The sequence below is a fragment of the Aulostomus chinensis genome, chromosome 6 (genome assembly GCF_037954235.1).
Source record: "Aulostomus chinensis isolate RoL2024-O1b breed Wild chromosome 6, RoL_Achi_v1.0, whole genome shotgun sequence".
In the NCBI taxonomy this organism is placed as follows: Eukaryota; Metazoa; Chordata; class Actinopteri; order Syngnathiformes; family Aulostomidae; genus Aulostomus; species Aulostomus chinensis.
In genome coordinates this window covers 3,285,413-3,308,372 of record NC_141325.1, presented here as the reverse complement: position 1 = coordinate 3,308,372, position 22,960 = coordinate 3,285,413, and the positions used below count along the sequence as shown (strand labels likewise).

At 45.7% G+C, this 22,960-nt stretch overlaps 2 protein-coding genes across 2 annotated transcripts; one reads left to right on the top strand and one right to left on the bottom strand.

The window, feature by feature from the left end:
• Positions 1-1,220: 1,220 nt before the first annotated feature.
• Positions 1,221-12,042, bottom strand: LOC147259736 (carotenoid-cleaving dioxygenase, mitochondrial-like). Its single transcript, XM_086205877.1, has 13 exons — positions 12,012-12,042; positions 11,498-11,632; positions 8,996-9,173; positions 8,065-8,276; positions 7,581-7,696; positions 7,367-7,469; positions 6,800-6,940; positions 5,495-5,655; positions 4,303-4,473; positions 3,845-3,982; positions 1,929-2,111; positions 1,738-1,848; positions 1,221-1,476 (listed from the first exon to the last, which is right to left on the bottom strand). The coding sequence occupies exons 2-13, from the start codon at positions 11,529-11,531 to the stop codon at positions 1,360-1,362; spliced, it is 1,665 nt and encodes a 554-aa protein (XP_086062003.1). The 5' UTR covers positions 11,532-11,632; positions 12,012-12,042; the 3' UTR covers positions 1,221-1,359.
• On the top strand, positions 1,893-22,272 carry ela3l (elastase 3 like). Its single transcript, XM_086205202.1, has 10 exons — positions 1,893-2,009; positions 15,246-15,383; positions 15,557-15,645; positions 15,847-15,944; positions 16,236-16,364; positions 16,639-16,775; positions 17,104-17,249; positions 17,506-17,688; positions 21,984-22,088; positions 22,195-22,272. Exons 2-10 carry the CDS (start codon positions 15,344-15,346, stop codon positions 22,270-22,272), a joined length of 1,005 nt encoding a protein of 334 aa, XP_086061328.1. The 5' UTR covers positions 1,893-2,009; positions 15,246-15,343.
• Positions 22,273-22,960: the final 688 nt, after the last annotated feature.

The following is a 22,960-nucleotide window of genomic DNA, read 5'->3' as shown; positions in this document are numbered from 1 at the left end:
TACTTTAAATTACAAGTGTGTCCATTCATGAGGAATAATTGATAAGCTCGGGAAAAAAAACACAATGTTCATCTTCAGACTTATCTGAGGTCAGAGGTCGCCGTCGGAGAACGTACACATATACACGGGACAGGATGTACGTGCACACAAACACACACGCAGAGGTTAAGCACGACTGATTAGATTAGGAATTATGAGCTAATTAATGTGTATCTTGGGAGACCTGTACTGCATGCTTATTAGGGAATACACAGTTGAGCAGAGAACATGACAAAAATTTAAGTGTTGTTAATTCCCAGTGTTCAATTAATTAAAACAGAACACTGCAGCTCTGCCTACTCATTCATTTTATGTATAAAAGCTAAACATGAAAACCAGCCTGGATGAGCTCAACAGTCATAAATTATTAAATCTTAAGTGATCCAAATATCTTTAAACCTTCCCCCCCTGTGATACGAAATGAAAAGCTAATTTTGAAATACAAAAAAAAAAAAAAAAAAAGCAACATGTGGTGCTTCCATGCAGCTTGTAGCGCCTGAATCAGGTGCAGAGGCCCGAGTCCGTTCGAATCAATCAGCTGAAATCAATAAAAAAGCATCAGGAAAGTCAACTGTGGAGACGGTGGAGTGACGGCTGCAGCCACCGGCGACTTCACATTCCGGCTCCAGCTCACGTCTGATATTCTTTTCTTTTGCGCCCACATCAGTCGCGTTCGCGTGTGCATATCAACTCATTTTCGGATTGTTTTGATCGTACGAGCAGCGCCGTATTTCTGACGTGACCTCTGCTAGACTCTCCGGAGACCATCGACCAGTTGAGATTCATTTGTTTTGCAGGCATTTCAGACGTTGTCCATTTCTATCACATTACTTTGACAGAAATTGAATTTCCTCTGATGCATTTTTGTGTTTCCTAAGTGCTGCTCTGTTCTCATTGGGAGTATAGCGTTTCCAGTGGCATAATGATGCAAAAACACTTTGGGTTTAAACAGAAAAGAGGGAAATGGATCTCATTGTAATGTATTTATTGCCTCTCATGTATTCTACTTCAGAATGTCTCCCAGATTAAGTCTTAGCCCTCCCATGTAAGATTTAGAAAAGCAAAATAACAACATAATTTCTGCCCCCCCCCCCCCAAAAGGTCTTTCTAATTGTAACGGCAGGGCCGCAGCTGTTCTTATCAATGACACACAGTGTGAGTCTGCAGTTTTTTTTCCCAGCTTTTATTTATTTTCTCTATTTCCTCTTTTGCACAGGTAGAGCCATCAACAGATATTCCACGCTGTGGATGAAGTGGCTGCTTGTTTGTTAAATTTTCTCTTTTTTTGGGGGGCAATTTTCAGCAGAGACGTCCACAAATCTAGCCCATCTCATTAAAGACGCCGTGGGTTCCGTACGGGATACTGACAGGGACCTCGGCTCGGCCCAGCTCGGTGAAGGTCTTGGCATCCAGAACTAGAAGGAAAGTACTTTTCTCCTGGGAAAAGAAAGAGAAGAGATGTTATTTGAAGAAAAAGGTCAGAGACCACCATTTTCAGAATAATGGTGCTGAAACTACCAAACCGTTTGTCTTCATGCATAGTGAAAGTATATGAGTGGTCGGGTCACATCGGAGATGTAGTTCCCTCCTTTGTGTCCTGTAAGACTTGTTATCTCTCACCGTACTGTGTCCATTTCAGACAGTAACTCTTTCGGGAATGTCAGCTGTTGTGATTGTTTTTCCAGTTTTTCAACTTACTTCTCTGGGCGTGATGATAACTGACAAGACCACTCCATCATCTTCCTCAGTAGCTTTGGGCGAAGCAACGAAGACAGGCTCAGACGGGTACAAGCCAGGATAACGCCACACCTAGGCAGGGAACATTTCATAAAAATCTCCTTCACTGTGAGCTGCTTTCAGGTGATGATAGAAACAGTAGAAACACAGACCTTAAGCTCCTTGGTGTGGACGTCCATCTTCAGCAGCGAGTCGCTAAAGACATGTCCAAAGCCGCAGGAGTAGAAGTAGCGGTAAGGTCTACCATTGTACTGGTCGTAGTTGATCTGAGGGAACTCAAGGCCGCCGTACTGCAGCAGCTCGTCATCATAAAGCTCCTCGTGGGTCAAGTAAATCTGAAGAGTCAGAATTTAACTCTTATTAGTGCAGTTTTTGAATGTTATCTGACATACTTGCCCAGCTAACGCATGTGTCACTTGGCCTCAAAGATGAAGCAGAGCTGCTGGGCTATCGGTGTTAACTTCTGGCTCTAAAGAATAATCACAAAGGGCCAACAAAGTAATTTGTCAATGGAATATAGGTTAAAACAAAATAAAGTGTACTAGATTGACCACATCAAACTTTGTCAAGGATCTGAGAATGTAAACAGATTGGCCACATGGTCGTGTGAAAGTTCATACGAATGTTAGCACCCATGTTAAACGTTACCTTGCTCCTCGCTTTGCAGGGCGTTAACTTGGTTTGTGCTTGATATTTTTAAAAGATGAGCGTTTGACAGTGCGGGCTTTATCACAATGACTCGTAATCATGCCATCTCACATCCCAACCCTTCTTATTGAGGTTTTTAGGTGTCCCTTGAAAATTAGATAATGCGTTTGCAGGAGATAAACTTCAATAAAGATTAGAACCTGCTGGCAAATGCTCAACTGCAGAGAGACATAATGGGAGATTCAACATGACCGCTCAGTTTGAGGAAATGGGGGACCTTGTGAGGGACTGGAGATTTGACTTGTGAGTTTCTCTGGCTAGAGCGCAGGGGACAGTTTTCACTGTACCGTGTTAATGTAGTGTATAGAATTAGTACTGTGTTATTCTGTAAAACAGTTAAATGGATTATCACAAGATTTAAATTCATTTAAAAATTTGTCAGAATAAATACATGGCTTTTTTCCCCCCAAATATGTCAGTTAATTAGTCATACGAAAGTCAACGTTAGCAAACGTGTTAAACGTGAGCTCAGCCGCATCAGCTCTACGTTAGCTTGCTGCTAGCTTCATGGGGACACAAACACATTTTTTATTGAATGTTTTAACAAGATGAGTGTTTTCCGGTGCTTGCTTTAACATGATTACTATAATTCATCCATGTTCCTGTGCCCACCATCTGCTGGCTGCCACTAAATCCAGTAGAAGGTATAAAATTAGCAGAGACAAGATTTGCCTTAAACTTGTGGCCACAGCAGACAATTCACTATTTCTCTGGACTTACATTTGCTCAGTAAGGTCTAGAATCCATAATGGATTATTTTGTTCGAAAAAAAAATAGTTTGACCCATTGTCAGCAATCTAGCATTTATTGTAAACTTTCCTCAGTATTTTTATTTTCATTTTACAGGAAAAAAAACGAAAGAAAATATTATAAGCATTTATTAAGCTACATTTTTGCCATTGCTTTCATAGACTGACAGCAGCCCATTAAAATAAGCAGCAGTTCTTTCACAGCTGCTTGTCTGCAGCAGATATTGGACATAACACCACTCTCACTGACAGCTACCACAAGACGGTGGGCACTCGGGTAGTTATGACAACTAAAACGCCATTATTTCCTTTCGACTCACCAGCTTTATTGAACCATAAAAAATGTGGACCGCACACATGCATTAAGTGGCAAGACTTCAGTTCGATGGTGGACTCCTCAATTTTACATAATTTTATCTGCTCAAAGTCATGAAATTACTAACTTGCAGAAATGATCTTCAGTGTCTCATTAAGCTGGATAATTGCAAAGAGTGTGTAGGAGTGGATTGGCCATCATGATTATAGACCTCACTGTTTACTTGCCTCCTGCAGGCTGATGGCAATGTGCAGTTAAACACGTTATTTAGCGTGGACAACATGTCTCCTCCTACCTCTTGAGGTTTTGTCTTCTTTGCCGTGGCTTTGCAGTTCAGCAGAGTTACCAGGTTCTGGTCCAGAGGAGTTTGTTCATGCACCTTCAGAGGTAGCACGTATCTCCTGGGGAGGTTTCTGCACAAGGAGTTGTAAAACTGAAAAAAAGCGATAGGGAGAGGTGAAAAAAACTTGGAGAGTCGTGTAAAATGGGTTAAAAAATTATGTTGTGTGAAGCATTTGTACTTTATATTGTTTTCCCAAACAAACCTACTTTGAATTTAAATCACATATTTGAAGATATTTGGAAATTGCAGCAGAGAGGGACTATTTTATGAAGAAAAACAAACAAAAGAGTTGACGCCGATAGAATAGAAATGTAAAGAAAGGAAGATAAAGCTAGTAAAACAATACAGTGACAGAACAATAGAGGAGGCCGTTACATCACAATGGGTGTGTTTTGACCCGACGCATTCACCTTGTCCATTTCCTCTCCCGAGTCTCTGCGGATGTTCTCTAGCGTGAAGTCTCCGATGACCTCACCGTCATCGCCGCAGCACATGTCCATTACCAAGAACCCATTGTCCTCATAAGCGTTGATCTGATGCAGCGTGAACATGGGTGGCGTGCGGTACTTCACTTCACTCTCCTGACGGATCAGAGAACATCAGCCAGTAACAACTCATAAATATTGAAGTTCCACTTCCAGTCCAAAAGAAAATAAATAAAGAACTTTTTCTTCTTGTTCCCACGGCTGAAGGTTCGAACTTCTTCACCGTGTAGCAGAATGGTGTCTGCACCACCAGACGGCTGTTTTCACACTCGCCGGGGAAAGTTTAGGAGTCCGTACACTTAGGGAACACGCGTATGTTTTCATGCGTTTTGGCCTCTCGTTCACGCGCAGTTTTTTTTTTTTTTTAAATCAGGGAAAACAATCATCATCCCGCCAAAGAGGAGATTTAAAAAAAAACAACTCTGGTTATGTGTTGGCATGTAAACAAGGGTGGATGGCATTTTAGGTTCTGAAACGTCACGCCGTGCGACTGAAAACGTCATTTCCCAGTCAGTACATTCTTTACTAACCTTGTACTTCAAAGCGACTTTTAGGAACCGCTCCACTTTACGATCAGTCCACACAAACGAAACTCGCACCATATTTACGGTTTTCAGAGTCGTAAAAGGAAGTTGCGCGTCGTATTCGTTGTTGTTGTTGTTGACGATTCTGATTGGCTTCCATCACCTCATCTTTCCCCCTACACTGCCACCCGCAGGTCTGGCGTAGATATGACGGTGCTGTGTACATAGAGTACATATTTATGTGGAGGTTGTTTTTGCAGACCTTCGTACACGTGTGAAGGGAATCTTTAACAAAGGAAAAGGGAATGTTAGGGGGCGAGCCTCCTCTCTGCCACTGCTGGCTTTGCGCTGTACCTTCACATTATGAAAGCCTGATATTCTCTGCTTAATGAGTTTGCTGTGTAATGAGATGAGAAAATTGAGAATAACAGCACATGAGAAAAAAAAGAGCTACACCATCAGAGTGTGACCTCATCAAAACAAACAGAAGGGAAGCCATAATGCTTGGACAGATTACCCTCCACCTTTCCTCTCCTCCTCACGCCATTCATGGTCTGGATGTGTGTTTTTGCTCTTATTCTCCGTGGACCCACCTGGCCAGTGTGCCGGTCCACCAGGTGGAAGATGGTGTCACACTGGGGCTCCCAGGTCATGACTTTGTGGAAGCTCTTTCCCTGAATTCTGTACAGCATGAACTTCAGTAGGTCCAGCTTGATTGGCTGCTCAACGAACACAATGTAGTTCTCAGACATGACTAGACACACACACACACACACACACACACACACACACACACACACACACAGGAGGAGATTATTGAAACCATATGGACACACAAGCACAAGTTTAGTAAAATAACCAAACGCCTCTCATACATGAAATGACTCGTGTTTTTGACTTCTTGCCATAATGTAGCTTTTTGGCTAATTATAGCTTTTAAAAAAAAAATATTTTTTTTTTTGCCTGACCCATGAATGGAAGATTTGCAAACCAAACTAAGGATATACGTGGCTCTTCTGCGGCCTCTCTGTCTGCTTTTCTCCCTCAGGCTAATCAGTGACAAAATAAATGTTCCTTGACCAACTTTCTCTTGACTGAAATCTGAGACACAAATATTGAGCTTGCACATAAACAAGTGGAACAGGGAATAAACAATAAACCCGGATGACAAATGTAATCATGCGGTGCCTTGAGAAACTGTACAATGTTCTATCACTCCAAGGATTTCTTGGTGCCAGACAGTCTGGCAGGTCAAGGGGGGTCTGCCAGAACCATAAACTGATAGAATCAGACGACTGATGCAGTACAAAACGGGAGTATAGCGTTTGTTTCACTTGCTTTAGCTGATTGGTATCAGCTCCATGCTGCATTATTGGCAACTCCTGAATCGACCGATTGCCTATCAGCTCGTGGCATCCAATAAAAACAGAACTGCTCTGTCTCTTCTGCATGTTTGGCGTATGCACACACGGCTTGCCGCTATGCTTAGGTGCCATTAACCCGAATGTACATGAATGTTAACATGGTGTTCATGTACCTGAAGTACTTCTGTACTTGTTTTTGTAAAGATGGAAGTGAGAGAGTGCACTTTTACAGCAGGCAGAGGAGGCTACAAACACAGAGATAGAGAGAGCTGAACAGACAGAGGAGGGAGCCGTGATTGACAAAGGGAAGCAGGGCGAGACTAGAATTGAAATTAGTCATTAATAGGAGTGTGGAAAAAAAACGTGCTCTCTTTAAGTTCAAGTAGACTCACTCTGTCAGCACAGGCAAAAAAGAAAAGAAAAGAAAACAACAACAACAAAAACCCCAACCTAAATCCTATGTAGAATTAATTAACTCCATGTTGCTATAAACTCAGCAAAGAGGCTGTGGCCTTGCTGTGCTGTGTGTCTCACCGAAGCTGTGATAATAGCAGGGTTTCCTGGGTTCAGCTGCACGGATGGAGCAGATCACTTCAGCTCCACTCAGGTCTGCGGCGTCCTCCTTCACCACCCCGGCGTCAGGCGGAGGTACGCGAATGATGTTGTAGAAGAAACCTGACGGGGAACAAAGATGGTCGGACGGGCCGGCGTGTTACACAAGGACAAGGACAATCGCACGAATCCAAGGTGAGGAGAGAAGACATGAGAATGAGGGAAACACAACGACTGAAGAAAATAGAACTCCCTCATACCAATGACGGGGAAGAAGCATGCAGGCACCAGAAAGGCATAAACTGATATGCGATCGTTAGCCTGAGAGGAAGTTTTGGACGTCGACACAGTTGTGACATATTTATGGTGATGCTGAGTTTTCTGGAAATGCAAAAGCAACTCCTAGCACCCAAACTGTCTTATTCTGGGGGAAGTTAGAGTTGAAACAGGCGGCACTCAGACGTGGGTAGGAAGGTCAAAGTGTAGGTAGGAGGGGAGGGAGGAAGGTGGGTAGGAGGAGGCAAGGGAGCAAGGATTAGAGAAGGTTACCGCTTTTGCCGTAAGAGTTGCCCATGTTGTACGTGGCTCCTTCACGGTCATAATGTGGGTGAGCTGTGGCTGAGTTGACAGCAATGTAGCGACTCCAGTCCACCTGAAAGTGACAAAAACCATCTTTTCTGTCTTGACACCAACAGCCTCTCATCTTGGCTGACTCTCCAGCGACTCCCAGCACTGACAAGAGACTTCAGTTTCAACAGTGTACCTTCTCCTTGGTGTCCAGACTTTGGGGGTCTATGCGTCTCATGTAGTTGGTTTCTGTGCTGACGTAATAGTCTCCCTTGTACTTGACAAAGTTCACACTGGCATTGTCTGTGGCCTCTGTGCAGAAATACAAATATCAGTTGTTATACATGGTGAAACTCGTCCTCTTATCGTACAAACTCTTCTTTTTAGGATGCTAAGCTGGTACTTCCGTCCCTGTCAGACAAGTACTCACACTCCTGCACGTGCACACAAATACTGACTCTCCTCACCTCAGTAAAAACACACTAGAACGTACGACAAACCAAAAGCATAGGAACAATTTTTCCTCTGCTTGTCTGATTTTTTTCTGTCTCTACTGTTCTGGCGGCAGCCTTGATCCACGCTTGCACAAATGAGACTGGGAGGTTTAATGCTGCTGCATCAGGATGCACTGAGGTGATTTACAAAGGAGAACATGCAGCTGCTAAAGAAAACACTCCTACTGGGGATCTGAAAGCGGGAAAAGAATCTGGCAAAGATGTTCTTGCAAGGATCCGGCATGGCCAACGTCCCGAACTCTGACACCACGATGCGATTCTTCTCCGAGTTCCTGACGTAAGAGTCACTTCGCAGGAAGCGGCTGCTGTAGGTGACATCGCCGTCACACAGGTGGAACCGGTGCATCATGGCCATGCCGTCAAACCAGTGGGTGTATCTAGGTAGAGGAAAGAAGGCAATTAATTTCTCACCGGGGGATTTGCGTAAGCGGCACGTGGGATGTGATGGCTGTAAGACAACAGAGGCAGTGAGAAAGAGTCCTCTGTGGATGCAAATGAGTTTCTCCCTGCACACGGAGGCAAAACTCCTTATCTTGTCGCAGGCGGATCTAAAACAGCCTGTGGGGCTTCACATGTCTGAGGCTGACTCATGAGTTGTGAACTCCTCAACCACATTTATCTGATTATTTAATGTGAAGGATTTCAGGGGCCTGCAGATACACAGAAGTATTCAGCGTTTTTGTGGTTGTGTATTGTCACGCTGCCAGTCACGTAGTTGGGAGCCATTCATCACAGGTTGGATTCTTCTTCTTGAATCCGTTTTTGTAAGTTTGGTGTTTATTGTAATCTGTCATGCATATAAAACTCACTGGATTGAAGTCAGTTTATGTGCCTGTTTGTGTTGCGCCAGACTGAAGAATCTGAACAGCGACTGCAGAGATGAAACCCTGCTCTGACCTTCGTGGCTCGCAGAGGAGGAAGCTCGCCCTTCCTCTCATGAGTTTGGTGTGAAATGTCTCAACAGATATTGAAGGATTGTCCTGGTTCAGCTGTACGGTGCATTCAGTGCTCAATGGCGGATGTTGCTTGGTGGAACGTTTAATCAAAACCTGATTCACATCAGGATATAGGAATTGTTGCTGTGTGCATGTTGTACCTGTCTTTCCCGAATTCAAACTTCCCCGGGCCGTTCCTCAGGAAACTCCCATTGATCCAGGACGGGATGGTTCCCTTGATGGTGGTGGGGATGGGATCAGGGGTTTCCTCGACGGAGCGCACCAGAGGCGCCACGCACTCCAGCCCTTTGGCCTGCGGACATCTCTGCCTGCTGGACACTGGGAGGAAACAGGGGGTTGCTGAATGGCTAAATTTTGAATGAATTATACCGAGAAATCTTTAGCGTAGTCTTGTTTTTACGGTGGATTTTCAAGTTTGGGCGTTGGTACAAGGACTCACTTTCTGACTCGCTGTTGTTGTTGCGTTCATGTTTTTGCATCGTTTCATCCCCCTGTTTTCCCCCAGTGTTTCTGGTTAGTTACTGTTCTATTTTCCTGTCGTGATCATGTCGCGCGTTCCCCGTTTGTTCTCGGTGATTCACCGTGCCTTCGGTATTTTGCCAGTGTTTTAAGTGTCTTGGGTTGATTGTTTTGATCTTGTAAGTTTGTTTTTTTGTTTGTTTGTATGATGATAAATTAGTCAATCATCGTCTCGAATTTTGATTCCCAATTGCGTCATGCCAGAAATGGACCCGGCAGATGGTACCGTCCGCAGCCGTCTGCCGGGCCTGTGGCTTTTTCTGGCTGAGTTGCATCCATGTCCTGGGTCCGTTCTGGCCCACAGCAAATCTCGCAAGCCTGTTATGGTTGGTTGCCCTGTAGCCACCCTCCAAACCAGCAGATCCCATCCTGCGGCAGCCCTGGAAGCCATCAGACCCACAGAAGCTCCAGCCTTTCCAGTCTCTGGTGCTGAGGGTGCTTCCAGGCCAGCTTCCAGCTAAAGGGGTTCCACCTTCTCATCACACAACCCCGGCAAAAAAGGCGGTTTGATCCATTTTCGTTTGAATTTGGAAATTTGCATGATTGGAGGCAGGAGCAGCTCAGCCAGTACCCACAGAGCGCTTGGTATCCATGCTACGGGCAGCACGGGAATGATGTCATGTATCTAAACTGCATGTAAAATGCACAGAGATTTACTGGCTGGTAATGAGCTTATTGAGTATTGTGTGAAACTGTTTGGAAAGAGCTTAAATATTTGTATTACAATATGATGCGCTAATGGCTGTAAGTCTGATTTGTGTGCAAAAAAGTGGCTTAAGTCTCACACACTCACACACACACACATACACACACACACACACACACAAAATTAGATATCTCAGTCCAGACATGTATACACAAGGTGTGGTGCTGTGAACCATTTACGGCTTTCGAACTTCGATCACACGTGAATGAGGAAGTATGTACACGAAAGAAAGGGGGGGAAAAAATCTGTTTCTCATCAAAATGTAATCATGGATGTTTTATTCAAGCCTAACAAGCCAGGAATGCCAGCCAAGGCTTAATCTTTATGAATCAGAACATTGCAAGCAAAACGAGGTTGCAAACGAGCATCGCATCCCGGCTTCTCCCATATGGATCCAAATCAAACTCAACAAATGATGAAAAAAAAACCAGCGCGATGGGAGAAACAAGCTCTACTCTGTGTTTGCGGTGTTACGTAACGGCTCCCAGGGGTGTGGGGTCATGGCTCTCAGAGGTCGTGCACTGTGAATGACTCCGACTCTGTCTTCTGTCTTATCTGTTATCCAATAACTAATTCTGTTTATTACCTTATATCTCCACACACAGGGTAAACTGTAAAATATGCATGAGAGTTACGTGATTCACAAATAGCCAGTCAGACTGTCGTTAGACGGTTTCCCCTAGAGCGTTTTTTTTGTTTTTGACTTCATTGCCACCAATCAAAGGGGAGGGGAATTCTGTTTGATGCCAATAAAACTATAATAAAAAGTACAATAGAGAGATATGACAGTAACAGTCTTGTGTTTGCATTGGACTACTGTATTTAATTCAGTTCAGACTGGCTCAGACTGGTTGGAAAACGGCGACTGTCAAGCTCACAACTGTCACGAGTCAGTTCAGTTGTTACTTTTACGTTTTTCACATTGATGGTTTGGCAGCGTAGAAGGTGGTTATAAAGCGACATATTGTCACAGTGATTCTGGTCAGCTGACCGAGTCACAATCCGGATTAGGTATTGAAAAAAGAGGGGAAAAAAAAAAACCATGCAAACAAACTGAAGAAATGAGATTTCGTGAGCACAAAAGTGAAGTAAACAATGACCCAATGAACTGGAACAACTGAAAATAACAGCAGGCTTTTTGTGGCTGCAGCTTGGATGTTGCAACAAAATTATGAGCAAAGGGAAAGTTAGAGGAAAGAGGTGTCGGTGTGTTTCTCTCAAAGCGGTTCTAAAATACTGATCCGTTTCTGCTTTGAAAATGGAATCAGTGTAAACCAGTGCCGCGCTTGTAGAGGTTGATTTAGTTTTAGCTCAGCCCAGTTTCATTCTTTGTATATCTGCTTGTTTGAGTGCTGTAACTGCACGCCTGCATTTGTTCACTCCATCTGTCCAAACGTCAGAGGAGGTGTGTACTCACGGCCGGCTGCTGGTGGCTCCGCGGTCTTGGGCATGGCTGCTCGTTCTGCTGATTTGATCAGAAAAACAGGATCTTTATAGACACTCAGAGGAGAGTCACTGAACCCTTGGACACTTTCCAAGTCCAGGAAGTGAACTGTGGTACTCAACAACACAAAGACACGAGAAACACAAAATCACTAAACTGGATAAACAAAATTTTAACACGTGAACACGATTATTACTGCATGATGCAGGTCACTGTTTGGGTGAAGGAGCAGAAGACGAAATTATATATATATATTTTTTAATATATTTTGAATGTTTTACTATAATTGAGTCTGGAAGAAAATAAATGTATTGACCGAATCATGAAATCAGCCAAAACCAGAGCTAAACACTCAAGGTTATTACATTATAGAAGTCGTAGCTGGAGTGCTTACTCTCACTGCGACTGAGACGGATCACAATTCTCCTTCTGCAAGCGACCCTTCGTTTATGCGTCTTTTATCTAATCTGCCTATACGCTGTCTCACCTTGTAAAGTTTGTGGTTTGCATGCGTCCTTTTGCAATCGAAGTTCATGCACTTTAGGCTGAAAGTCGTGAGATCAAACGCAGTAACAGCGAATGTCAGAATACGCTGCAGCAGAGTTTCTACCATGGGGTTAAACGGAGCCTCAACTGTTTCCCCCGGCCTATACGGGGTCTTTCCTGTAGATCTGAATGCTGTCCTTGTTCCTAGTGGAGCTGTCTTTGTAACTAAAGCTGCTGCCATCCCTGCCCCAACCCTGAACCCTCATTCAGAGTCACTTAGATCTTTTCCTCTCACCATCTTATTCCAAAATAGCATCAGCTGGGCCTGCTCAGCATTTTATACAGTGGATACCACAGAGAACAACTGGCTGCTGCTCGTCATCTCCACCTGTCTGCGTTTGATAGGTTTCTCCACTCATTGGTTCAAAACTTGTCACCAAATTCCCTTCAACGTGCTCTCATGTTTACTGTAAATAAGGAGGTTTTATCTAATTAGATTCAGCATTAAGTCTGGTTGTAATGGGACACGTAGAAACCACAAAGCGCTCCAGACGAGACATAAAATGTAGAAGGTTGGATTCTAATGATGGAGGGTTAAAGCAGAGACGTGGAGCGACTGTAAATGCTGACACGTGGAGACAAATCAGTGCCGCTACAGTAAAAGAAGAAAGTAGAGCAGTAACTTAATTCTTGAGTCTGTAACGCTCCGCCCCACGACCCCCCCACTACTCTCTCCCCCCTGGCATGGCAGACGTGAAACCCTGGCGAGTACCAACAAGACCTGCAGGAGGACCAGTTGGGTCATGACGCACTTATGACACTTAATTAAATCAGTCGCTCACAAGCAGGAGTTTCTAAAGCAGAAATATTGAGAAGGCTGTGATGAAAAGGCAGAAAACCACGACGTCTGAATGAAATCAACAAACGCAGCAGCGGTGAGAAGCAGAAACAAGCATCTGTCAACATGAGAATGAAGGAGGACGATAAAAGCAAATCAGCAGCAGACAGTCAATGTTTGGAATTACTGCAGCCCTCCGGCTCCAAACACACCGCCTGTGGCAAATAAGGCCCCCGCCGGAAAACACACGCAGGTTTCAAAGGCACAACTACATAAAGCAGCACTTTACACATTGTTATGTTTTTATTGGTGGACTCTTCCCACTAATCAGAAGAAGCGGCTGCAGCTGTCCGTCACCGCTGTGTGAATACAAAGAAGAGCACAGGAAGTGAGCTGAGCAGCTAAAGTGGGTTACTGCGACCCGCCTCCATCACATTCATACATGATTTGCTCCACGGGGGGGAGGAGCTGCGGCGGCGGCGGTGGCCAGCGAGGACAGTTTAGTGGCCCACAGTCATATAAAGCAGCGAGCCTCCACAGAGTGTCATTGAGAGTTCAGCTGCTGCTCTGATTGTTCCAGCAGGCTGAAGTGTACCTGTTACAAACCCCTGAGGGGGTTTCACTCGATGGGCTCTGATACTTTTCAGCTCTGAAAGCAGACAGATTCTTCAGCTCGGGTTGATGTGTGTTGCTGTAAATTCAGCGCACACCTCAGCTCGCTATCTGGTGTCATCTGGCCGTTATCAAACTAATGAATACCACAGGTTTAATCAGAAAACGGGAGCGGGAGGCATCTACTCTGGACACCAGCCTGTGATGGGTTTAACAATGTTTTCAGATTTGAAGAGTAATTTTAATTAGCTTTCAATTAATTGCATATCGCAGCAGCAGAGGAGCTCACACAAGCACACACAGGGATGTATGTGTGCACAATTCATTAGCACACACACACTAATTGTGTCTGAGGTTTTATTTTTTTTGGGGGGGGGGGGGTTGTTGTTGCTGTAGAAGCCTTCCAAGCATTTTTCATTCTGTCCCTGCAGTGTGAGAACGGGTGAGTAACACCGGTCAAACTTTAAATCACAGCTCAAAAATAAAACGGCTTGTAGATTCAGCTGAAAGGCTCAAAGTATTTATGATGAGGGCGTTTTCTGTGCAAACCTCCTGCTGTCACTTCCCCTGAACCGTATTTCAGTTGCTGAAACACAGAACAATGGATGGAAGGTTTGATTCTTCAGATGACTCAGCTGGGATGTCGCTGTTTGGCTGTTGTTGTTGATTTTTCTTTTACACCATACAGAGAAAATCCAGCATGAATTCTTGCTCCTTTAAAGAAAAACACTCATTTGTGTGAATAAACAGATAAATTGTCCCATCTAGTGGTGAGCTGGAAAACTAAATGATTCATGAACAAAACATTCTGATGAAAATGTTGCTTTATTTCTGAAAATATCTTGCAGTGTAGCTGCAGCACATGGTTTTATTTAGAGCAAAGCAGCGAAAGATCTCGGCCGAAACGACCTCGGTTTCTAGTGCCTGCTCACCAAAGTGTTTCAGATTCTTTCGCAGGAGCGTGGTGATTGTGAGTCCTGCTCGCCACCCTTTACCTGTTTACCGCTCCGTAACAATCACAACCTTTATTGTGGGGTGCAATATTATCCAAGCAGCCTTTGACAGATTTACAGTGTGAGAAATGCCAAGCCCCCTCGGGCCTGCACACTCTGACGCTTTCATAGCCAAAGAATTGTGTGCCCTCCAAATCTCATAACTTATTCCAAATCTATCCCAGTTATCGTAACAACCTCAAGATACACTTCGTCAGAGCGGCGAGCGCCACCCTTCTAAAACTATCAGGCATGTGCCGAGCGACATGTTTGGACGCATGTGCTCACATCAGTTATTTCAAATACTTGTCTGGGAAATTGTTGTATAGCTGTCAATACTTCCTGCAGCGGTGACACCATCTGTTTCTCAGCATCCTGCTTATTTATCATGGTAATACCTCCTCGGTTAGAATTTCATTTTGCATTTCAGAGAAAACATGTCAGCGCCAGTAATCCAGATGTTGGCTTCCCAAGCTGTTATGCAAGCATTTAATTCCAGGTTTCATGGAAGAAGCGATACAGTAGGAAAGGTGTGACAGCGAGTTGACATGCAGAATATTCTACTGAAGGTGGCGGCTGTGTGTCCTCATCATCTACACACATGTATAGCACACATTTACACATCCAAACCCTCTTGAATTCGCGCCATACGCACGATAACCAGATAACCAGATAACCAGACTGTGGCTCCACAAGAAGGTCGTGGGAAATGTTCCAGTAAACACACCTGTGCGACTCGTGAGCCTCTAAGTTGGCGTGACCCTCATCACCATTGGTCAACCTTCATCCCCAGCGGTCACGACAAACCAATGAGAGTGTGTGTTGCCTGAGGAAAGACAGTTTAAAAGAGAACGAGTGTCCTGCTCGCCCCTCAGAGAAGCATCAATCAACATGATCCCCGTTGTGCTGGCTTCAGTGCTCATTGCTAGCGGTAAGAACATCTGGCAGCCTTTAATTCTGTGCGTGTGTGTGTATGTGCGTGCTTTTGTGTGTAAGCAACATGCGCTCTGCAGCTGAAACATCAAACGTCTTTATTTCTGATGTGGGGAGTGATTCCGTTGTTCTGCTCCACTCTCACTACCTTCAAATGTCCCCCTCCTGCAGCCCTCGGGTGCGGCACCCCACCTATCGAGCCCGTGACTTCCCGTGTGGTCAACGGCGTCGATGCCAAGCCCCACAGCTGGCCCTGGCAGGTCTGCTAACATCTACACATCTGTCAGTGTTTTCAGAGAAACTGGCAAACCTGGTCTGAGCCTCTGACATCAGCTGATTAGCAGCCAGTGGCTGTTGAGGAAAAACTATAATTAGATGTCTGATTTTGAGTTCAATTATCCACGCTCAGGTATGCATCCTCCACCTTTTGTCTCCCCTCTGTTGTCCTGCTCTTGCTCCAGATCTCTCTGCAGTATGAGAGGAACGGCGAGTGGAGGCACACTTGTGGGGGATCTCTGATCGCTGCCAACTGGGTCATGACTGCTGCTCACTGCATCAAGTGAGAGCAGCAGAAGAACAAAAACACACAAACACCACCGGCAGCACACACCTCTTCCGCAGCAGTTGCTCTGCACCACGTTACTGTCGTAGAACCCTGAGTTTCCCCTACAAACGTGGACTGGGGCGAGTCAAATTGCAGGTTTAAAACCCTCAGCGTCACACTCAAAACACTCAAGGTCAACTGGATTGCTGCGTGTTCAAACTCCCTCCTATCTAGCAAAATTAATCATCGCTTTGAAGTCAAATCCTTCAACTGTGCAGCAAATCTTCTGTCTGCTCTTCCTCACAGCACCAGGCTCTCCTACAGGGTGTTTGTGGGTAAACACAACCTGGTGCAGGAGGAGGCTGGTTCCCAGGCCATCCTGCCTGAGAAGCTCATCGTCCACGAGAAGTGGAACCCCATGTTTGTGGCTCTCGGGTAAGACAAACATCCCTGGGGTCGGAACCTCAACCGCTCTGTGTGTGATTGCACTCATTAACGTCCCACTTTTGAGACAGGCTCTCCATCTTCTTTCACCTCCTATTATTCCACAGCGCACACAAACGGAGTGTTGGCCCTCGCAGCTGCTTGTACTTGACGACATGATAGCAGACAGAAAATATAAAGACACTTTGTGTTTTTTCCCCTCCTCCTCCTCTCTGGATCTGGAGAAGAATTTTAAATTACTACCTGGTGTTGGTTTCTCATGCAGTAACGACATCGCTATGATCAAGCTGTCACAGCCCGTGACTCTGAGCGACCAAGTGCAGTTGGGCTGCATCCCTCCTGCTGGCACCGTGCTGCCAAACCTGTACCCCTGCTACATCACCGGATGGGGCCGGCTGTACAGTAAGTCACAGAGGAAGGGTTCCTTTGTTTGGTCATTGTTTTCTTGTTCATCCGTCAGACGTAACTCTCCTCTGGTGTTTGTACTCACTCAGTTTCTCTCAGATGTGAGGGGTTGCCCGGGGGAACCCTCCAGAGTTGGGATGAAAAACACATCCTTGAGATTACTGCAAAAATATTACTCCTAAATTGAATATTTGTGTTGGAACGTCAGGAAAAGAGTAGTAGGCCGTAAAGCAGAACTGGCAGTTGGCGGTAATGAATGATGGTAATAGACTGTGTGTGCGTGTGTGTGCGTGTGTGTGCGTGCGTGTGTGTGTGTGTGTTTCAGCCGGAGGCCCCATTGCTGATAATCTGCAGCAGGCTCTGATGCCTGTGGCCGACCACGCCACCTGCTCCCAGCCTGACTGGTGGGGTATCGCTGTCAGGACCACCATGGTGTGCGCCGGTGGGGATGGAATAGTGGCAGGATGCAACGTAAGCTCGTTACTGTGTGTGTGTGTGTGTGTGTGTGTGTGTGTGTGTGTGTGTGTGTGTGTGTGTGTGTGTGTTGTCTTGAGATTTACTTTTCCCCATTTCCCTTTTTATTCCACACCCTGCACCACTGAAATTATGTTTATCCCAGTAAAGTAACTTGTGTGTCCCCATTATAAACACTTCTGCCTCGTCAGTCTGCCGGTAGTTCCGCCGGATGAATAAAAGATGAGCCGTGCTGCTCTCCTCCTGTTTCCAGGGTGACTCCGGCGGCCCTCTGAACTGTAAGACTGCCGAGGGTGTCTGGGAGGTCCACGGCATCGCCAGCTTTGTCTCTGGCCTCGGCTGCAACTATGAGAAGAAACCCACCGTCTTCACCCGCGTGTCCGCTTTCAATGACTGGATCGATCAGGTAGACGAGAGGGAGAATTCCTCCAGTGGAGTAAATCTCTCGTCTGGTTTTCTAACAATGCACTGAACTTTGTCTTTTCAGGTGATGATGAACAACTAAAGAGGATGAGGTGTCAATAAAAAGACTCAATAAACTGCGTTGATCTCCTGTGTTACTGTGTTTGGATCAGATTATTCCTGCGTTTACATCCAGATTAGTGGTGAATGAATCCTATGAGGTGGCTCCTCCCCGTCCACTGAAGTAGTTCAAGAGGACAAACAATGTCAACAAACGTCCAGCAGGTGTCCTCACACACTCATGATTTCTTCTGACAGCTTCTCAAAGCAGGTTACAGAGCAGGATGATGGGGATCAACTGCGATTCTCACAAAGAAAACACAGGTGACTCAGACAAAATTGTCCACCTGCAATATTTCAAATATCATTTCGTATCTTGGATGATGAGAGAGAATGTTGCTAAGATAATGAGTCTGATAAACTCAATCAGGTGGTCTCCCTGACCTCTGACCAGGAGGCTCTCTGGGAGCATCAAGACCCAGCTGTGTGTGATAGCGCTGCTCTGAAAACGAAGCCCTGATGAACACTTGTGTCATTGATTCCAGTCGCTCTGATGAGATGAGTCTTTTCTCACCTTTTTCCTTTTCTCTCTGTCTCATTTGCAAGACACACACACTCTCTCACTCTCTCTCTCTCACACACACACACACACACACACACACACACACACTGAGATACTCTGACAGGTTAACAGGTGTGTCGTATCCTGGAACTCTGTATCATGCATCAGCCTCAGCGCGGGTGCGTCCTAACTCTTCCTCCGGTTTCTCTGACGTGATCCATCACTCCTGAAGCAGCTCGGTCTGCAGCATCAGCAGGTGATCAGTTACCAGCTGATATCAGATCAATAATCTACCGGTGACTGCCTGCCTGCATTTGAACGGCTTCAGTCGAGACGAAAACGCCGCCTTCGCCAACTCTGCTTTCAGGGTGATGCTGGTTCATGGATCATATTAGGACCGCACCAAAATTTAAACACAATACCTGATCTCATTATGCTGACTGATTAGAAATGGAGGCGTTATAATGAATGGAAGTTGTTCCATCACATTATAATGTAGTCGTGTAATTTTCACATTAATTACACTTTTAGGTGTCACGGAGCATTTAATTACATTTATCTGGTGACTAAATCACCCTCCAGTTATTAGACTGCCAGTCACGTCATTCATGTTTAACTGGAATCGTATTACTGAAGTATTTCTATAACAACCCCCCCCCCCAAAAAAAAAAACCTGTGCGTGCAGTGTTTTAGTCTGCAGCTCTGAATCTGTTTCCCAGCAAAAAAAACTTTCTGTCCCAAGCCAGTGAGGGGGAGAGTGGGGCCTCAAAAGAATGCTTTGTCTAGGCCTGAACTTGGAGGGGGTGAGGGTGCCCCACTGGCTGTCTCTCTCTCTCTCCCTCTCTCTCTCTCTCACTCTCACTCTCACTCTCACACTCACTCACTCACTCACACACACAAACACAAAGAGAGAAACCCTGCTGTTGCTCTGAACAACAATCAGAGACAGAGGAGGCAAAAATTTTCAGCTTCACGCAGGTTGTTTTCAATGTTCTGAGACGGGATTAAAGAACAGAGTCGAACAATAAAAAAGTGTATAAAACAGTAGAGTAGAGTAGTTCACCAGTGTCACAACTGCATGGGAACCTACTACTGTGTGTGTGAGTCTCCTGACGGGGGGGGGGGGGGGGGGTGTCCTGTTGGAGGTGTACAAAGAAAAGCCCTTGATGGGATGTTCCATAAATGGCGGCGTGGTGACGGAGGAGACGGGGAGGGAGGGGAGGAGGAGGGACGGATCGGGGACCGATGAGCAGCCACACTGACAGCAGCATCTCGCCCTGTCGCCTTACGCCTGTCAGTAGTCACCGGGAACCGGACTCCGCCAGCTGGACTTCAGTGGGAGTCCAGTTCTGACCGCCGGCGCTGGCTGATGAGCCACATCGCCAGAGGCTGGGTCAGAGTTGATGACCCACTTCCACAGGAGGAAAAAGTTGCCGCTTCACTACTGATTTGGGGAAGTCGCTTGAGGAGCTGCGCTGGAGGAGCGCGGCGGGAGCAGAGGTGCGCGGAGCCCAGAGGGAAGCTGCTGCTGCTCGGATGCGCCTGGAAGTGAAGTAAGCCGATCATGGAAATGCAAACTGATTCCACACCTCGTTTGGTCCTGTTTCTTGTTGAAGTTTAAAAAAAAGAAAGAAGATAAACAAACCTGACTCATTAGTCTGTACGCCCCATGAACGCATCATTCTCCAGCTACATCAGGTTATCTTCGTATAACTAGTAAAGGGCTACTAACCAGCTGGGGGAAGGAGCTCTGTCACCTGAGATGAGGTCATCACTATCCCCTGCAAGGTGATGCATTATGCACAAGCGTTCACTCGTGCGAAATGCATTGTGGTCACTGTAGTGCTACGCTCATGTGGCTGTTGCAGGCGTGTGTTGCTGTTTGCATTGGGGAGGGTTTGCATACATTTACATGGGATTAACGGCTGATGCAGGCCTGCACAAAAGGCCTTTATGTGGCCATGACACCGCTGGGGAGCAGGCGTGCCATCTCTGTGTTCTGCCGCTGCAGGAGTCATTCATAGAGCTTCCTGCTCTGGCCTCATTGCGTAACAGTTGCACTGTGGTTATCCAGAGATGATGCAGCCTCGGGGAACCTGCACATGTGCACTCACACGTAGCGGCGGCGGTGGCTCGGTCTGGCCAAGGCTGCTCTCATCTTTGGACTTTTCAGTCCAACCACAAAAGAGGTTCAGTCCCTCAGAGGTCCGATGTGTTGGACTCTCTTCCTGAGGAGGCCGAGCTGAGGGGGAAGTCTTTGACCTCTCAGGGGCAGTGACCCGTGAACTTTGTCTCTCGGTGCGTGTGTGGTTTAGGGGCAAACCATTATTCTGCGTCTCTTTAGTGTCAGTCGAAACATTTCTCTCTTGAAATGCACCAAAATATTACAGGCAAGACATCGGTGTCAGCAGATATCGCTGGTTTTCATCGGTATCGGTCAAGTCTTCTTTAATCATCATCTGTTGTTCGTGTTGAGGAAATAATACAGAAAATCAACTTCCATGTCACAGGACTGCCTTTGAATTAGCAAGTGTTTAATTAAATGGTACAATTACATGAACTTTTTTTAAACAATGCGCATTAAATACAAACTTAGCATACTGAAAAATAACAAAAAATAAACACGTCAATAAAACAATTCTTTTGCATGAACATTAAAGTGTCTCGAGTTCCCAGCAGACTTCCACTCAGCCGAATTATAAAAAATATATCATTCCTAAATTAAGTCTTACTCAGAACTTTGTTTAAGTTTTTAAGTTTTTTTCCTCAAGGTTTCCTCAGTATTAATGAGTACAAATCGAAGCTAAATCTAATCAGCCAAACTGATAAACAATAGAGCTCCAACAAAAAAAACCTAGCTAGCTTTTGTTCAGGTGATGCTGACGTGGGTGATTGTCGAGTGTCAGTCAAGACTTCCACCATCCTGCATCCCGAGTTCTGCCTTTTTCTAATTAATTTACTTCCTCCCTGTGTTTACTCAGTAATTATAGAGAAGAAATGTATTTATACTGCAAACAAATGATCCTTGTGGTAATGAAGACATGAACGCATTCATCTGTTTGTTATAATGAGAGGTTCTGCAGTGACGCCTGCCAGTTTGCTTGTGTACATTCAATACACACACACACACACACACACACACACACAGCCGTACGCGTGATTATTTGACTTCTCTCTCTCTCTCTCTCTTTCTCTCTCTCTCACACACACACACACACACACACACACACACACACGCCCACACACCTCTCACACTCTTCCCAAACACACACACTTCTCATGTAGTGTCTCGTTGCCTCTCTGACCAAAGTTCCTCTAACCAGTTTGGAAATACTCTGCTAAACTGGGATGGTCGTTACACAGAGCGTAATCCCAGTTAGTGGTGATGAGGGTGATTTAATCTCAGCGATGTGCCACGTATGACGGCAGAGGGCGCCTGGGCGGGACCATTCAGAGTTGTAAACGGAAGGTTTTGATGAGGAAATAAGGTTGTTTTGCTAGAAATGCATCATGGGAGGGGAGAGAGGAGGTGAGGAGAAGTTTTTTTTTGGTAAACTGTTCACTCTCTCTCTCCCGCTCTCCGATCCTAATATTGCCTCATTTAATATCGCCCAAACATCCCCATGTGTCCCCTTGAAAACACATTACTGCTGAGAGTCATTAAAAATGATTCCGAGAGTAAAAGTGCTTACTGGCACCTTCTTCAGTTTGATAACTTCATCGCTCTCAGCCTGTGTGAAGGAAGCCAGAATATAAAAGGAAGTTTGGAGCTGCAGGCGAACGGCGAGTTCACGCCCTGTAATACACTTGAGGTAAAAAAAAAGAAAAAAGAAAAAACCTTTTCTATTATTCTATAACCCAGATGACAACGCAACCATTTGGATGTAGAACTTGTGGCGTTACTTCCCGTCGGCGCAGGTGCAGCAGCTCCGCGTGGAGTGTCTGCAGGGATTACGCCACCTTGGCCCAGTGACCCGCCTGCCAGAGAGAAAGTAATCTTTACTGAGCTGATTTCACGAGTGGAGTCAGGGAGGCCATGTGACAAGCAGGTTAGCTGTGGCCAAATATGCCACCGTGTGTGTGTGTGTGTGTGTGTGTGTGTGTGTGTGTGTGTGTGTGTGTGTGTGTGTGTGTTGAGTCATGCTTGCAGGGGCCTGGAAATGAATCTTTTCTGTGTTTTCTTTCAGGGATAAACAAACGCAGCGAGGAAGTATTGAGGGACCTGATGTGACCCGAGCGAGTCCGCGGGCGCCATGGAGCACGAGCTGAGGATGGGCCTGTCCGTGTGGGCCATCGCAGCCATTGTGTGTAACTCTGCAGTGGGAGTCCTCATCCTCATCCTCTTCGTCATCCTCTACAAGGCTTGCAAGGTGCCTTCGCGTCAGGAGAAACTGCCGGTTTTCACTGCAGCGCCAGAGCCGAAGAAAGCCGAGCAGAAGTACTTGCTCACTGCGGCCTGACGACACGGGTTAGAGGAACGTCAGCCGTTATTATTGTCTCCGAGTGTGTTTTCAACTCCCTCTCATCAGTAAGGCTCAGCGTGGGCTAACGGTGTTAGGAGCTGTGGCAAGACCAACAACAACAAGCCGGCTCAATCCTCTTATCTGTGCTGCCGGGACTGCCCATCTGTCAGTCTGTTAGCTCACCTCAACACAGCCAGACGATGATATCCTTCTCTACTCCG

What these genes read in the sequence shown, in the direction of transcription:
- LOC147259736 (XM_086205877.1), bottom strand. Translation starts at nt 11,531, where the DNA reads ATGCCCAAGACCGCGGAGCCACCAGCAGCCGGCC. An exon ending in TTCCCGCTTTCAGATCCCCA is followed by an intron (nt 7,697 to 8,064) that starts GTAGGAGTGTTT and finishes ATTTCTGCACAG; the next exon opens with AGGCCACAGACAATGCCAGT. An exon ending in AGAAGACAAAACCTCAAGAG is followed by an intron (nt 2,112 to 3,844) that starts GTAGGAGGAGAC and finishes CTGACTCTTCAG; the next exon opens with ATTTACTTGACCCACGAGGA.
- ela3l (XM_086205202.1), top strand. Translation starts at nt 15,344, where the DNA reads ATGATCCCCGTTGTGCTGGCTTCAGTGCTCATTGCTAGCG. An exon ending in CCCACAGCTGGCCCTGGCAG is followed by an intron (nt 15,646 to 15,846) that starts GTCTGCTAACAT and finishes CTCTTGCTCCAG; the next exon opens with ATCTCTCTGCAGTATGAGAG. An exon ending in CGCCCTGTAATACACTTGAG is followed by an intron (nt 22,089 to 22,194) that starts GTAAAAAAAAAG and finishes CCGTCGGCGCAG; the next exon opens with GTGCAGCAGCTCCGCGTGGA.